This window comes from Streptopelia decaocto (genome assembly GCF_964273445.1).
Source record: "Streptopelia decaocto genome assembly, chromosome: 4".
NCBI lineage: Eukaryota > Metazoa > Chordata > Aves > Columbiformes > Columbidae > Streptopelia > Streptopelia decaocto.
In genome coordinates, this window is record NC_138658.1 from 72,305,293 (window position 1) to 72,321,441 (window position 16,149).

Sequence of the window (16,149 nt, forward strand, 5' to 3'; positions counted from 1 at the left end):
AAAGAGAAGCTGTTGTCAAATGGCTGTCACTCAAGATAACCCTTCACTCCTGAATAATACACAGGTTTTTGTCTTGGCTAATTAGTATGCACAAATTCTGTGGTAAAGGCTTGGTGAGAATAAAGAAATTCAGGCTTGGTTCACATAGATCCAGGGCAAACCTCACAGTAAAAATTATGTACTTTATTATTACTGAGGTTTTACTACAGGACTGATGAGTATTACTTAGAAAAAAAAAAAAAAAAAAAGGTAATGGAAACCATAGAGAACAGACGAGAAATGCCCATTTTGTCATTTCATTCACCCTCCTGGTGAGACCACCTCATTCCCATCACCTGCCTTTTTGGTCAGTTCTATCCCAAAAGGCCTGCGATATTTTTTTCTTTGTCAAAGGGGTGACAGAGTCTAGAGTGAACCCTCCTGCTTGCAGGCCTGACAAGCCACTTCGTGTCCCAGCCCTGGCACTGAGCTCATTCAGTGACACAGAAGAAATTGCTTCCCCTCCCCATTTCTCAGGTTCTCAGTCCAGAGTAGGGACAGCAGTAATTTCCTTGAAGATCTGCCAATTCAATATACCAAATACGCCCTTAAAGGCAGGTTTTCAGGTAAATCAGCTTCTAATTTTGCCTGAGCTTCTAAAGTTGGATGTAGAGGCCAGGATTCATCCTGCCCACCTGGGGTACTGACTGTAGGGGAGAGATCTGATAGTCTCTGGAGGCAGAGACACATCTCCGGAGGGTGAGATAAACATTTCTGGAGTTTCTGGAACCACCCGTTTCTCTCCCCACTTTGAACGAGAAGCTGGTGTTGTTACATTATCAACTTAAGCACTTTATTAAGTGTCTGAAGTCAAGCTGGTGCCATCTGGGCTGTTGGGTCAGATCAGGGTTGTGTTTGTTTCAAAATAATGTGGAATGACAGAGCTTGGCTTTGTCCCACCCAGGTGTCCAGCGTTCCACATTCGCAGGTTGTTCATCCCCTTTCACAGCAACTCATGTCCTCAGATAACCTGTGTCCTCGTGTCACTCTTGCCCCTTTTTCAGCAGGGTTGCATGTTTGTGTGGCACTGAATGCAACAGGCTCTTCACTTGAGTAAACAATCTGCTCTTTGGCAAACATATCACATCGCTGACAAACATTTGGGAGCCCAAATCTTTCCTGAACTAAAATTACTCAATGTTGTTTGTTTGTTTGTTTGTTTTTCCAGGAAAATATACCATCCCAACAATGCACAGCTGGGGATGGCCGTGATGCGGGCAGGAGTGACCCACTGGCACGCTGGTCTCATCGAAGCTGGGCATGGCTTGATCTGTAAAGCCTATGCCATTCTCCTGATAACCCACGGACCTTCGCACCCAATTACCAAAGACCTGGAGGTAGGTGTCATCTCCCGTGTTGTTTCTGCTGTCTGTCTGGGCAAAATTACATCCAAGCTGTAGAAACAACCCATATGTAAGAGCTGAGAGATGTATCAGGTACTCACTGCTTCTTAGTAGTGCTGTGGTTTTCTCTAGATTATGTTACAGTCTGATGAAAAACACATGTCCCTTCCTATGGGGAATTTTAATCCCTGAAAAATAGCTTTTATCCTGCACCAGGACATACATTACAAATGGCCACTAAGCTCCCTAGGATGGAGCGTCTCATTTTTCCAACAGCCTGATTTTGCTTCACTCAGATGTAGATGGCGTTACAATTTGACTATATCAAATTGTGTGGTGGATATTCCCAGTTTACCGACCCCTTTCCCTTATTGGTATCAGTTTTTCTTTATTCACCACTTCCCAGTCCCTCCGAGCTGCAATGTATTTTCTTCTCAAATGGCTGACAGGTGTATTTCCCACCTCACAGTCCAGAGCTGCAGATCCCAGGGAAATACATCTGCTCAGCTATGATGAGCTATTTACAATGGCATCTACGGATCTATAATTTCTTTAGCCTTTAACTCACCTGATGTGACCTGTTGGCTTTATAGCATTCTCCTTTATTAACCAAAAATATTACATGGTACCAAATGAAATCCTTTATTGATGTCTAGTCCCTGGTATAGCAGAGCTATAACCTTTACTAGTGCAAATTTATATAATCAGAAAAATGAGTATCTAGCACCTAAAGCAAACCTGTCTGTTGACTGTTTGCCTATATATAGAACAGTCCGAGACTCCAGCACCTCCATTTGTATATTTTGTTTCCCACTTCAGGAGGAAAATAGCAGTTATATGGCACATGCTTATCTCTGTTCTCCTAAACCGAGGGTTGAATAAACTCACAGACAGGTATAGAAAGTTTTCCTAGAATCCCTCCTGAGCCTCTGCCGTAATGCAGCACTAGGAATGACTGTTCACGGTGAACCCTGGGATGCAGGGGATGCAGCTGTGACATGGCCCAAGAAGTGCTGAGCATCCCCCTGCTCCTCTCCTGCCTTCTCCCATGTGAGTTGACCCCCATCCCGGTGATGGATCACACCGCAGGTCAGGCCCAGCACAGGAATGGGAGGCAGAGTCATTCAGCGTCACCTCTGTGTCCTGCATTAAGTTTGGGAGCATGAGGCACCCCAGCAGCCTGTGGAAGAGCTGAGTGCAGGAAAGGCCAATGTCTTCACCTTCATCGTACACAAGCAACCAAGTTTGAGGAAGTATTTTGGTATTTGTGTCCAGTTGGCTTTGGACTAGATGATCTTTCGAGGTCCCTTCCAATCCCTAACATTCTGTGATTCTGTGATCTTGCTGGTGGGACACCTAGGTTAAGTTGAATCAGTCATTACACAGGACATCCCTGAAGGACGGTCCCCATTTTTAGGCAGTGCTTTTATTCCCTTGTTTTGAGATTCCCTGTGTCACAAGTTTTGTAACCTGTTGTGTCCCTCAGGTCATGCGTGTTCAGACAGAGATGGAGCTGCGCATGTTCCAGCAGAACGAGTTCATGTATTACAAGATGAGGGAAGCCGCCCTCAAAAACCAAAAGATTCAAGTCATGCCTGAACCCAGCAATGAGACCTCACCAGGCCTCTTCCACAAGAAGGAATGAACCCTGAGCTTGACACAAATTTGTGCCTGTGGGATAACATCACCTGTGGCACCTGAAGACGTGGGGAATGGTATATAGGAGTGTGATATATCCATAAAGATTATTTCCAGTGGCACCAGCCTGAGAGCATGGACCTACTGGAGGAGAGTCCTGAAGAATGTTCTGACGACTCAAAACAGAAGAGATCTTGGCAGAAACAATGTCCTTTTTTCTACCACTAGTATTAAAAATCAAAGCAAAACCCTGTTATAAAATTATTTACATTCTGATTGGGAGCCTGTTTCTCTCTATATCAGTCCTGATGCTGAAGTCCTTCCCCATCACTTCCTTGTGATTACATCATTTTTTCCCAGTGGTGTCCATAGGTGGTTGACCAAGGGATGGTAGAAGTGGGAAGCATAATCTACGCTTGTGCACATTGAGAGCAAACTGAATAAGACTCGCAGACAGTGTTTTGTGTAAAGTGGTGTTTTTCTGAAGAAAAACTGCTGAAAAACAATTCTGCAGCTGACATGGGTGCAACATCAAACTGTGGGCATTTGCAAGTGGGATTCGTACATCAGGATAAAATAATTAGGGCAAATTAGTCTCCCTAATTAAAAATTAGAGAACATCTGCAGTGATGGCAGCAGATGGACATGAGACAAGTCCGTGCTAGGAGCAGGTTCCCCTGGTGGGATGTGCTGGCTGTGCACACAGTTCTAACTGCACAAGCCGTTTCCAGGGAGGGGATCCAGCTTTGCTCATCTTCAGGGTGAGCTGGGGACTCTGATGCCTTTCAGCACCTGCCTTTCAGCTTAGAAAGGTGCTTAATCCATTTTGCACTGAGCAAAAAAAAGAATAGGCTGCAGTTCAGCTGTCAGTGGGCGGCCAACGGAGCAAAGGAAAAGTCTAAAGGCAATGGTTGGATTTCTAGATAAAAAAGATCTTAGATGTCTGCCCATCTGCCTCAAAATCTAATGGGCTTGCTCCAGGCCTTCAGTGGCAGCCAGGAGATGAAAAGGGATGGTCTGTTCAAGAGTGCCCTACCTGCTCTTCAGCAGAATAGCAAGAAAACAAACCCAGGGCTTTTCCTCTTTCACATTTTTCAGTGTTTTTGCTGATGTTTCGCCAGATCTAAGGTGACTTCACTGGAGACCAACATCTGCTCTTCAGGTGCTGTTGAGCTAAGCCATCCAATTTGTCCATGGGTTGCCCAACTGATGCCCAGTATGATGATACACATGGGCTCAGTTCTCAGCCAGAGGATCAATGTCAACCTGTAGCATGAAAATCTTCCCTGAGGAGAGAGAAGTAATGGGAGACATGCACGTGAGGACAAATTGGTCCTTTAGTGGCACATTTTGGGGTTGCAGGAGGAATTGAGGAAGTGCTTGTGGTGTTTTCCTAACATCCTGATGAGCTTTGAGTGGTTGTAAGAACATCATCCCAGCTAGATATGTCACACCAGCCATATATCCACTTGCCAGTGATGATTCCCAACGACCATCCAAGCACAGGGCTTGGAAAAGGCATTAAAGAAGGAAGAGTCACCCCTCCTGTGTGTGTCAGAAAACCACATCTCCACCCAGCCTGCAGCACCAAGTGGGAGTGTGGGAGATGACTTTGGTGGTCTTTCTGTGTCTACACTGTGAACAAACATAATTTATCTCCTGCCAGGAGAGAAAACCTGTATTTCACCCTGGAGGGCAAGTTCAACTCCAGTTCAACTCAAGTTATCAGGTGTGGTTTGGGGTGAAACACATACAGGACACCATCAGGCTGTCCGGGACCCTCCTGCTGGTGGGAAGGGATGGGGAGGAGGTGGGGATGGGGTGGCCTGCCCTGTAGGGCTGGATCCTGCTGCAGAGGTGGGAGGTCAGGTATGGCGTTGTGACATTAGAACTGTCCCCATGCTAGTTGCTTCCCCAAAGCAGCTTCCTCGCTGGGATCACTGCCATCTCCTTGATCCAACCTGAACCTCCCCATGCTTCGGCCCTGCCAGTCACCTTGCATATGTTTGTAAGGAAAGGGCCTGTTGCCCAATTTCTACGTGAGCTTGTGTGGGTTTTGGAGACTCACACCTCTTTATAGCAACAGCGAAGACGCTGATGATAATAATGAAAAGGCCTTTAATACTTTAATGAACACATTTAACACAGTAAAATGATGGGCATGCTCAGGGTCTCTAGATTCTCTTGCTGATTCTCTTGCAGGTGATGTCTCCTATGGTCATGGTCTGAAAAACAAATGGAAAACGTTAGGTTTTCACGACGCTTGGCTCCAAACTCTACTTGGAAAGGATCTGGTCTTGCAAAACGTAACAGGACTGATCCCCAGTCTGTCTCCTATAAACTGATTTATTAAAGCTTTAGATTTCATCACGAATACCCCAAATCAGATAAGGATAATCTGACATTGCTCAGCTGGGATTAGTCTGCTGCACCTCTCTGTGAAAGTGCCAGGCCCAACCACAAACATGTATATCTGGTTGGGTGAGAACATGCCTTCATTGCATGAAACTTTGATCAGAAATGCCTACTGGGGTTTCAAAGAATGCTTTTTGGGTCAGACTATAAGGAAGAACTGCCTTCGGTGCCTGCCCACTGACCAGCTTTGGCTGCAGGGGCCAAGTGCAAGCACATGCATGTCTCCAGTATCTCTCTGAGGTACCCAGCATCTTGGCAGGCTTTGTAGGGCCAGAACCCTGGAGGCAGCTGTAGACAATGTTATTCCAGCCATTGCTCCTCTCTTTGACACTTACATTGGTGATGATGTCACCGTTGAGTTCGGTGATAGATTTCACCCCTTTCGCGGTTCCAATCAGTTTGTTGTCACCTTCCATCTGAACAAGAGCCTGGTAGAGAGGGGATGAGACAGAGACATTCATGTTATCACTGCAGACCATATCACCTCCTGCGTTTTGTCCTTCGCCTTCTGTCCTCAGGTGCCACTGTCCCCTCTGCAAGCTGTTTGGAGGACACTGCTTCCTCAGAGGTTTCCTGGGAGGAGTTGGAAAGAGGGTTGTGCTGGTGGTGACTACAGCACAGCAAGGGTGTGGATGTTCACTTCGGGCTCTACAGTGGTGCGGTTTTGCTGCCATACCTACCTGTCTCCCCTCCAACCAAAGAATCCCTCATGGCTTCTTGCACTGTTAGATGCCAGAGCAGGGATCCTCAGCATCACACCAACATGAGTTTTGGGGGAGAAGATGGACAGCTTTTCACCCTGACAGTTCTTGTGCCTCCGTGCAGCCCAGCTGCTCCTTGGGGCAACTCCTCATGCAGCACCAAGACCAAGACGACCTGCACACCTCCAAGGAGGGGACTACTGAGCATGCCAGATTGTCTCCTCTCCACCATCCACCCAGTGCACATTGCAGCAGCAGCCTCTCTTGGTTTGGGCTGATGGGGAGCTAGGCAATGGCGTGGGGCTGGGAGGAGTCGCTGTCAAGGGGGGAGATGATTAAAGGAGATTTCAGAAATACAGTCATGGCTGGAAAGCTCTCAGGGGCACAGGCACACCTGCTGAGTCTCTGAACCTCTAAGGAGCTGCACATCTAAAAAGGCCACAGACAGCACCAACACCCCCAGGGCAGCTATCACTGATCGTTGAAATGACTCAAATAAATAACTCAGCAAAAAATGTTTCTGTTCATCTGTCTGCCCAGCTGTAAGACACATTTGTCTGCCCTTGAGCTGCTGATTTATAGAGGGTGAAGCTTTTCTAATAGCTATTTTCCCCTAGTTTTTTGCACAAGGGACATTGGTGATGCTGGAAACCATGATACAGTCAGTACAGCTATCAGAGCCTGACTCACGGGGGCATTTCTTTGGTGATCATTGCTCCTCCTTTCAAAAGTCCCTATAATATCATCTTCTCTTGAAGGTGAGAGGCAATATTTGCCAGTAGTGCTGTCTTGACATTTTATGAACCATTGGAAACTAATATCCAGGAACGGGAGCTGACCCAATTTCAAGGGTGATAAATCCTCACCTTGCCGAATCATCTCACCTGGTGTAAACTGAAGCAGTGGAAAAGGCTAGCAGAGAAGCAAACAACTTCTGGGACTTAAAAGAATGTATTGTTTTATAATTCATTTGCTGACCTTCCTGCACTACCTTTAAGTCAACAAAATGAAAGTAGGGGTATGCTTCGTGTTGCAACATCATAGAAATTCAACCCTTTTCCAACCCGCATCTCTCAGATGTTTTGCTGTCAGAAGGATTTACCAAAGCATCTCTATTCCCCTTTTCCAAACTGGCCATTAAAATAGCTTTAGGAATGCAAGGCTTTGTCGGCAGAAGTGCTGGCTGGGGAGCTTGCATGGTGTTTTGTAAAAGTGTAGAGGGGAGGTGGGAACTTCAGAGACTTGGGCTCTGAGTTTCTCAGGAAGGTGGCTCTGAAACGCACTGTCATTTTCTGAAATGTGTCCCTAGGAGCCTTGCTGAGGACCTGCAGGGAGCAGGGCAGTGGGTGTCACATCTGCGGGCTTGTTTACAGCGATTAACCCCTTCCCGTTATATTCAATTATGTGTGCAAACTGGGAGAGACAGAACTGGGCTGGGGGATTATCCAGGTCTTTGCCCTGTGTCAGCTTTAACACCCATGGTCTGGTAAATCCCTTTGGTTCAAGTGCAGAGGGAATGTCTGGAAAGGAAACTTAATGTCCCTGAGCCCCTGTAGCCCTGGCAGAAGAGGAGCTGGTCACTCACCTTGGCCTTCTCTCCTGTCATCAACTCCATATCGTACTCCTGCCCGATGGTGAACTCGTTGTGAATTACTTTGGAGCCAGTGGTCACAGTAACCTTGAAATGTTGCCCATCCTGCACTATTTCTGTGATGCTCTTGAGGTCTTTTCCCTTCTGGATCTGTTCATCGGGAAGCCCTGTCCAGGAACAAGAGATATTAGGTATATCTTGGAGCCATCGGCGAGCAGATTCCTGCTGCCAAATGAATGTGGCGGGACTTGGGGACCCACAACTGTGAGGATTTCTATTCCAGTGTGGAAAACTTTGTGGTGATGATGGTTTCCTAAGGACCACAAGGCCCTGAGTCTACTGAGGAGGAAGAATAACAAATGCTGTCAGCCTGAGTTTTGTGGGGGAACGAGACATCTCTCTTGTCTCACCCACCTGGCTGGGAGCAGAACAGCTACCTCCCTGGGTAATTATCACATGGAAAAGAAAAATCCTGTTTTATTTTCTTTGCTGGGAGACAAGCAGAGAAAATGGAATAAATTGAGGCACAATGATAGAATCAAGTGAGAATCAGGGTCCCTAAGAACCAGTTCATTAAACTCTTCTCCCAAAACCTGAAGCTGCTCTGACAGGTAAAGCACATCTGGAACATAACTGTGCAGAAGGGGTGCAAAGCCTCCTGAATCCCTGCAGGAACATGATCCATGTCATGGACACTGGTGGAAATTCAGCTAGCCACATTCACCATTAAGCGTTTAAACAACCCCCACTATTTTTCTGATGAATGGTGGAATCTGGGGCTTTGCAGCATTGCTGAGCAGCAGCAGCACTGTTGCTGAGTGATGTCCTGCTCACCCTCAAATTTCACAGCCCGATGGAGCAGATCTGCAGCTGTCCTAAGCCACCAAGGTCCCGCTGGCTTGTCACGTGTCTGCTACACTTTGCTGTGCTGGCCCGTGGCTGCAAAGACTGCTGGGACCACTTTTCTGCAAGTCACAAAATTTCACCCAGCATCTCCTGACCTCCAGCCACCAGCCAGAGAGATGCTTTCTCTTCTGAGATCACATCTCCATGCTCATGCATTAAAAAAACAACCAAACCAAACCCCAAACCAACAATTGCAAGATGATAGACAGAAACAGGAATTCTGAGAGAAGCTTTTGATCTACATCATCAACACATTTGGACTCCCAAATGCCAGTGGGATCTGCAGAGGCAAAGCAGCACATCCAGGCACTTACCAAGGGCTTTCATAAAAGGCTCAAAATTTTCCTGGGACTGGAGTTGGTATTTTCCAGTGAAGCTCATGATGGAAAGGCTCTCTGTGCTCCCAACACAAGAGAAGGTGCCTTGCTGGTGAGCAGAGCTTGGTTTTATAAGGTCCTTTTGCCCTAAAGGCTGGTCAGAGGTAAGATGATGTAATTTTATGGCTGTGTTCAAACATTAACATAAAACTGGGCAATGGTCAGTGATAAATTGCTTTGCATTTTACGGACAACGCGGGGGCAGGGAAGATCCCATAAACCCATTTTATGGAGGTAGCAACGTGGCATCCATAAAGAAGTTATTAAAAAAAATAATAGTACAAAGAGATTATTATCAGAGGAACAAGCCAAATCATCTAATCAGTCTGGAAGCGCTCATCTGGAAGAGGAGAAAGTGCTGGAAGATCGTGGTGTCCTCTGGAGATGACAGTGGGGATGTTTCTCCTGCTTGATGTCTGCACGCTGGGTCTTGAGCACGAGCATGAAGAATAGTGGCCGCACACTAGCTGGACTTGCTTGTGACTCCAGATACCTCTTGGTCCTCTGTAACAGTGGGTTTTGGTGTAGCAGTAGAGCCCAAATCATCACCGTCACCTAAGGAAAAAAGCATAACTCAAAATCAAATTCTGGGATTGAACTGGCCCATGCTGAAGGCTGTGGTTTAGTTCAGACTTCATCACTATGACCTTGCCTCCAGAAAAGGGTTTTGTGTGGAGAGATGGACCAGTGATGCTAGTGATCAATCCAGGCTACAGCCAGGAGCCACCACTGAAAACCCCCTTTCCTTTCCATTCCCCAGAGGAACCACAGTCACTCATTCACCGAAGGAGCATCCCAGCCCTTGGAGCTGCATTTCTCCCAAATGCTACATCAGCAGCCTCCAAGCCAACCCAAATTTCTCACTCCAAGGCAGGACTCAGGTCCAGGCTCCTCTCCCATTGCGGTCCCCTTGGCCGAGTGGCCTGTGTTGGTGCTCGGCATCTGAGCATCCATCCTCTGCCCCAATGAATTCCACCTCTTTCCCAAAGTCACCAGCTCAGGGATTTTCCCCCTTTTCTCTCACATGACTTCTCCTCTTTGCAATTCTTACATTCTGCCTTCCCATAGCATCATAATCTGTCTCTTTCCAACTCAGAGATGCTGCCAGAGCCCTCTACAGCCACTTATGTCCACTCTCTGCTCTGCCATGGAGCACAGTGTTGCTGCCTGGGCCAGATTCATCCTCAATTTCTGGTTAATTAGTACAGGCAGAGTCTGCCTGATGAGGCAGGAGAGGGAAAACCTCTGCTGGCGGGGCAGATGAAGTTGGCTGGGGCGTTACTCATGGGGGAGATCAGATCATCCCTCTGGGCAGGTTCAGAGAGCACTCATGGTGGGGTGGATTCAGCAATTTCTCTAAACAGCTTTTCAGCTTTTTTCCCTTTTATCCTGGGCTTCCCAACACAAATGATCTCACCTTAGGAATTGCATTTCATTTTTTCCCCTGCCCTGGGTGTGACCCTGGGGTCACGCAGGGCTGTGCTGCCACATGTCTCTTTTCAGTGTCTTCTTCATGGGGACAGTGGTGACTGACCCCTCCAGCCATGTCCTGGCAGCAGATGGAGCTGGCAGCTCCCTGACTCCTGCCAGGTAATGTCCTCTGGCCATGGGCCACCTGGGACCACATGTGTGTCTCCCATGCAGCCATGCCCTGGACCTCTGCCTGCTCCTATAGGCAATTCACATCCCCTCATATTGCATAAGGAGTAAAGAGATCCAGACTTGTAAAAACACCTGAATATTGTTTTATCATCTGACTCATTTTGGAGCCCAGAGCTCCTGATGCGTTGTGGAGTGGTCACCACAGGAAAGGTCCTGCTCTGTATGGCTCATTTTCCCCACTGTCATCAACCGGACCTTCCTGAAATTGCAGTTTTCATTGACTTTTAAAGTGAGATGCACCCTCAGACTGGCCACGTTTGATCATGTTAGATTGGATATTAGGAAAAATTTCTTCCTGGAAAGGGTTGTGAGGCATTGGAACAGGCTGCCCAGGAAGTGGTTGAGTCACCATCCCTGGAGGTGAATGGGCTTGATGATCTTGAGGATCTTTTCCAACCAAAATGATTCTGTGATTATATGACTCTATATCCTGCTGCTGGTGCAGATGCCCACTCCTCACCCATTTACACATGAGGGATAGCGATAGGGGGTGGTCACTATGTCAGTGGGGACAGACCTTTCTCAGGTAACCCCAGCCACATCCAGTGCAATGATAACCTTTAAGCTGATGTCTAGATGAGCCAAAGAAGAGAAATAGGAGAAACAACTCATGACCAGTGTCCCGGGGGTGCCTATCCTCTCTGGCCTCTCCAAAAGAAGCCCACATTTCATATTAGCCAAAATTAATCCAATATTAAGTGCCTGAAGTGACACCTTATTCTTCCCGGCCCCCAAGGAAGCTGGATATCTCAGCCACCACAGACTTCCCAGGCCCACACTCTGTCTGGGAGACCCATGTCAGCTTGAAATGAGATACAACCACCAAGCTAATGAGCTCTGTGCTGGGGAAAGGATTAGATAAATCCCACCAGGTTTTGTCCCACAAGCTCTTAAACAGTTATCATGCCTGATCTGGGCAGCTGAACCACTTAAAAAACCACCAGAAATTGGGTGAGAACTCCCACTGGACAAGCCAGGCTCCTAAGGTCTGAATGTGACCCACCAAACGTTAAAAGAGAATAGAATTGTTCAATGCTCTCTCAGAAAGTTGGCATAAATGGCAACTCATGAGACAATTCACCCCACTTAGGACCAAACTTGTTTTCCGCTGGTATCTTCTCCTATTCTCACTTACTGTGGATAGATATAATGCATTTATGCTCACAGCTTCGGCGTGTTGGATAAATGTGGACTATAGGTCACTGTGGTTGGGAAATGCAACCAACTGATTTTTGATCAATGATCAAAAATAAAACTTTTTGTTTTGTTTTTGTCTGCAAGTGTTCTGTTGGACTCATCTTCTTTTATTTCCTGTAGCAAAGAAATGCAAAATTTCTTATAGAAAAAGAAGAAACAGTTACTGAATTAAATTTATCCAGGGTAATTATTATCTAGCCACGCCTGCTGGGCAAACAGTAGGTGAGATAAACTTAATCTCAATAGCAAAGTTCAGAATCCTTGTACATCTCCCCATCAGAATACAGGGCCTTTTAAAACATGACATCACTTTAACTTTCCAGAGCCAAAAAAATACACCTGACTGCATGAACACGAGACTGAGTCAACTGACCATTTGATTAAAACTAAATCCATACCATAAAAACTGGACCCAGTTTGTAGAAAGAGAAAAGGCATAGGTCATTTTCAAAAATCATCAAGGAGGCTATATCTTGTGGGAAGACAGCAGGTACTTCCATGTTTAAGTTGCTTTGAAAATAAAGCGTAGGATCTTAGAAGCCTGTCAGAAAAAAGGACACAAGTGTCCCATTTCTGCTTTTTGCACCGGAGTCAAAGATATGGATATGCAAAACTTCTCAGCTCCCTACTAGCCATGGAAGTATCTTGTGTCCCAAGGTGATGAATAGGTGAAAAACCAGTTGGAAGTGACCTCTGAAGGTCTCTGTTTCAACCTCCTGCTCAAAGCAAGAACATCACCAACAGCAGAGCAGCTCAGCCATGGCCTTACTCAAATCTCAAAAGCCACCTCTCTGGCTCTCTGGGTACCATCCTGGGGCTGCACCACCCACCTCTCAAAGAAGAGGTGTCCAACCCAAACCTCCCAAAGGGCAAGCTGTGGCTGGTGCCTTCGGTTATAACAACTGCTATAACCAAAAATAATCCCCTTGCCTGGGATGCCCATCCTGGCTCCCATTAACTAAACACTTTCACTCAGTGTCTGCCAGGGCACTGGAAATCCTCCTCCTATGTGCACTCCTTCTTGACAATATGGATGTTGTGGTGGGGAACAGGATTTTGAGTCTCAGGGCTCCTGCAGCGAAAATCACAGAATCATAGAAACGTTTTGGTTGGAAGAGACCCTCAAGATCATTGATTATTAACCTAATATTGTCACTAAACTGTGCCCCTAAGAACCTCATCTATGCATCTTTTAAACACCTCCAGGGATGATGACTCCACCACTTCCCTGGACAGACTGTTCCAATGTCCGACAACCTTTTTTGTGAATAATTTTTCCTAATATCCAATCTAAGCCTCTCCTGGCACAACTCGAGGCCATTTCCTCTCATCCTATCACTTGCTACTTGGGAGAAGAGACCAACACCCTCCATGCTCCAACCTCCTTTCAGGTAGTTGCAGACAGCGATAAGGTCTTTCCTCAGCCTCCTTTTCTCCAGGCTGAACAGCCCCAGTTCCCTCAGCCGTTCTTCATCACACTTGTGCTCCAGACCCCTCACCAGCTTCGTTGTCCTTCTCTGAACACCCTCCAGCACCTCCATGTCTTTATTGTCATGAGGGGCCCAAAACTGAACACAGGATTCAAGGTTTGGTCTCACCAGTGCTGTGTACAGGGAGATGATCACTGCCCTAGTCCTGCTGGCCACACTATTTCTGATACAAGTCAGGATGCTGTTGGCCTTTTTGGCCACCTGGGCACACTGCTGGCTCACGTTCAGCCTGCTCTGCCTCCTCCAGTTTGAACCAAAACTTTGATTTAAGCTCTGAGCTCTGAAAAGGACTTTACAGCTGGAGCTCTGTGTGGGGAGAGGCACTTTGCTGTAGCCTGGGATGGGGTACCTGGCAGCCCTGTGGAGGTCTGGGAATGTCTTCATGTGCCTCTGCCTCTTCTCTTACTCTTCTTATCTATCCCACCAGTGACTCCCCAGGCTTTGTGAGACCTCACCTCAGTGCTTTGGGAAGCTGGGACTGGACTCTACAGCAGAAAAGGCTACAAGCCAGGTGTCTTGCTGATTCAGTCATGGATTTCTCCAATGCAGGTGCAGTGGGAGACCCCAAAAGCCCTAGTCACTTTTTGAAAACCTTGATCACAAGCTTGCCAATCACAAATCCCCACATGGCTTTCCCTCTGCCTCAACTCATATTATTACTTGGATCATCCCTTTTTCTGCTGTGCTTGTACCTGGGAACCTGGTCCGCTGCCCAGTTTTCACATCTTTGTTCTGATTATTTTTAACCTTGAGGAACAAAGGTTTCTTCCGCAGGCCACATGGCTGCATTGCTTCAAAAGGTTGGATGGGATGGGAAAAGTTGCTGCTGCTTCCATTAACTTTCTCTCCCTCTTAGTTTCCACCAACTTTTCATCGTGCTGCGTTGCCAAGACAGCACTGGGATTAAATAAAGCACCTTTCCCAGCTTTTTCTCTTTTCTAAATGTCTGTGGCAGTCCACTGGGGGCTGGCTGCCTCCAAGCTGTAACTTCCAAGCTGTAGACATGCAAGCGCCGGTTCATATTGGTTTAGATTAGATATGCCACTATCAGAGCCTTGATAAGACTTCCGAAAGCGGCAGCTTGTACAGAACACTGCCACTTGATAAATCTTTCCATTAAGGCTGAAATTCAGCGAAGGGCAGCCCTCAACCCATGTCATCTTATCACAAAGGTCCCAAAGGGAGTAAAGGCTCAGTATTGCTTATCTAGTGTCAAGACAGTTCTTTCCTTGTAGGAAGAGACCTGTCGCTGCCTTGGTTTGCTTGCCGATGATCACCTGAGGAATAGAGCTTGCAGAAGAGCTGGCCTTTGGCTTGGGGTCTTGCCTTACAGCAGGACCAAAACTGCTGGCTGTGACACTCATACTCCCCTCTCTTACCTCAAACTTCTTCAATGCTGTGCTGTGACCTCTCTCTGGGCACATGGACCCCTGCTCATGCCCTCAGAGGGCAGGTATTGCCTTTGCAGCTTGGCCTGTGGTGGGATGAGGCTGTCCTCCAACCCATCACCCATGTTATGGACTGAAAACAGTGCCCATTAGTTATGGAGCTAGTTTGTGCCAGGGCAGGGAAAGAAGAAGTTGGGAAAGAAATGGAACCATTAGCAGTTAATGTTCTTGAGTGAGGAAGATCTGGAAGAGCCAAAAGAGAACCAACAAATGGTTAACCAGTGCAGATGTGTTTCGTCTCACCCCACCGCACATCTGCAGTGCAGCTGTCTGCACCTGATCCAGGGGCATGAAGAGCCCCTGAGTCGGGATAAGCAAAGCTTCATCTGACCACAGGGCAACGTGCATGTTGGGATGCAAAGAGCAGCATCCTCCAAGTGTCTACAGGTTGTCAGATGATCTTCAGTCCTGGAGGGACACGTGGCTGTCACTCTGGGCCTGTGCTCACCTCTCCAGCTGGCCTGAGCTCTCCTCAATCATGATTTATGAAGCACAGCAGCTCACTTAGTGACTGCTCACAGTGGGTTGCAGCTAATTAGTCAAGAAGAAGTTCTCAGGCCTATACAGGAATGAGGAGAAGCCTGTGCATCTGCATGACCTGCTGTTTGCACATGAGTCCTGATGTGCATCTCACCACACACGTGCACTATATGAATGTCTTGTGTCCCGAAATGGCTTTTTATAAATGTAATATCATTGTCAAAGCAATTGACATGATGTTCTACACCCATGACATCTAGCAAAACCTCACACTCTGGGATGATCATCACCCTGGTAGCTTGACAGCTCCAGAGTTAATGTGCAGATGCGCTGTGCCAAAGACCACTGTTCCTGTCTCTCTCTGAGCCAAATATGTAACCACAGTTTGCATTTAATTTAAGGAAAGTCCAAACAAAGTCCCCAGAGACCTTCCCTAGCAGATGGTGCTCCTTGACTGGGGAAAACAATGACACAAGAGCGATGTACCGACCAGAGGCTGAGTGCTGAAGTAAAATGCTGCTGCGAGGAGGGCAGAGAGATTTCAGGAGGTCTGAGAGCACCCGAGTTTTCACCAGGTTCACAGCCAGGGAGCTGCTCCATGAGAAACGACCATGGTGCCAGCAAGGCCAGAGCTGTGGACAAAGTCCAGGATTGCCACTGCACATGTCCTGCTTGGTAAATGCTGCCATATTTGCTACAAATCATCTCCCTGAGCACAGGTATCCCTGTTTTGGACATAATGGAGCATAGAGACTGAGTGGCTTTCCAAAGTCACCTGGAGAAGCTGATAAAGCAAACATGCTGTAACTGCTCAGCCACCACAGCATCTTCCTTGTCAAGTCCCTAGTGGGTGGTCATAGAC

At 47.1% G+C, this 16,149-nt stretch overlaps 2 protein-coding genes across 3 annotated transcripts in view; one reads left to right on the forward strand and one right to left on the reverse strand.

Annotated features, from left to right (window-relative positions):
* Window positions 1–3,438, forward strand: part of SMYD1 (SET and MYND domain containing 1) — a 28,316-nt gene extending 24,878 nt beyond the window's left edge. For both annotated transcript variants that reach the window (XM_082051391.1, XM_082051392.1), the window contains 2 exons: window positions 1,208–1,376; window positions 2,869–3,438. In XM_082051391.1, the coding sequence (XP_081907517.1) occupies window positions 1,208–1,376; window positions 2,869–3,027 (328 nt within the window). In that variant the 3' untranslated portion in view covers window positions 3,028–3,438. The remainder of the gene's footprint in view (window positions 1–1,207; window positions 1,377–2,868) is intronic.
* A 1,696-nt stretch (window positions 3,439–5,134) lies between these two features.
* FABP1 (fatty acid binding protein 1) lies at window positions 5,135–9,033 on the reverse strand. Its single transcript, XM_082051253.1, has 4 exons — window positions 8,948–9,033; window positions 7,722–7,894; window positions 5,771–5,863; window positions 5,135–5,245 (listed from the first exon to the last, which is right to left on the reverse strand). Exons 1-4 carry the CDS (start codon window positions 9,012–9,014, stop codon window positions 5,195–5,197), a joined length of 384 nt encoding a protein of 127 aa, XP_081907379.1. The 5' UTR covers window positions 9,015–9,033; the 3' UTR covers window positions 5,135–5,194.
* Window positions 9,034–16,149: the final 7,116 nt, after the last annotated feature.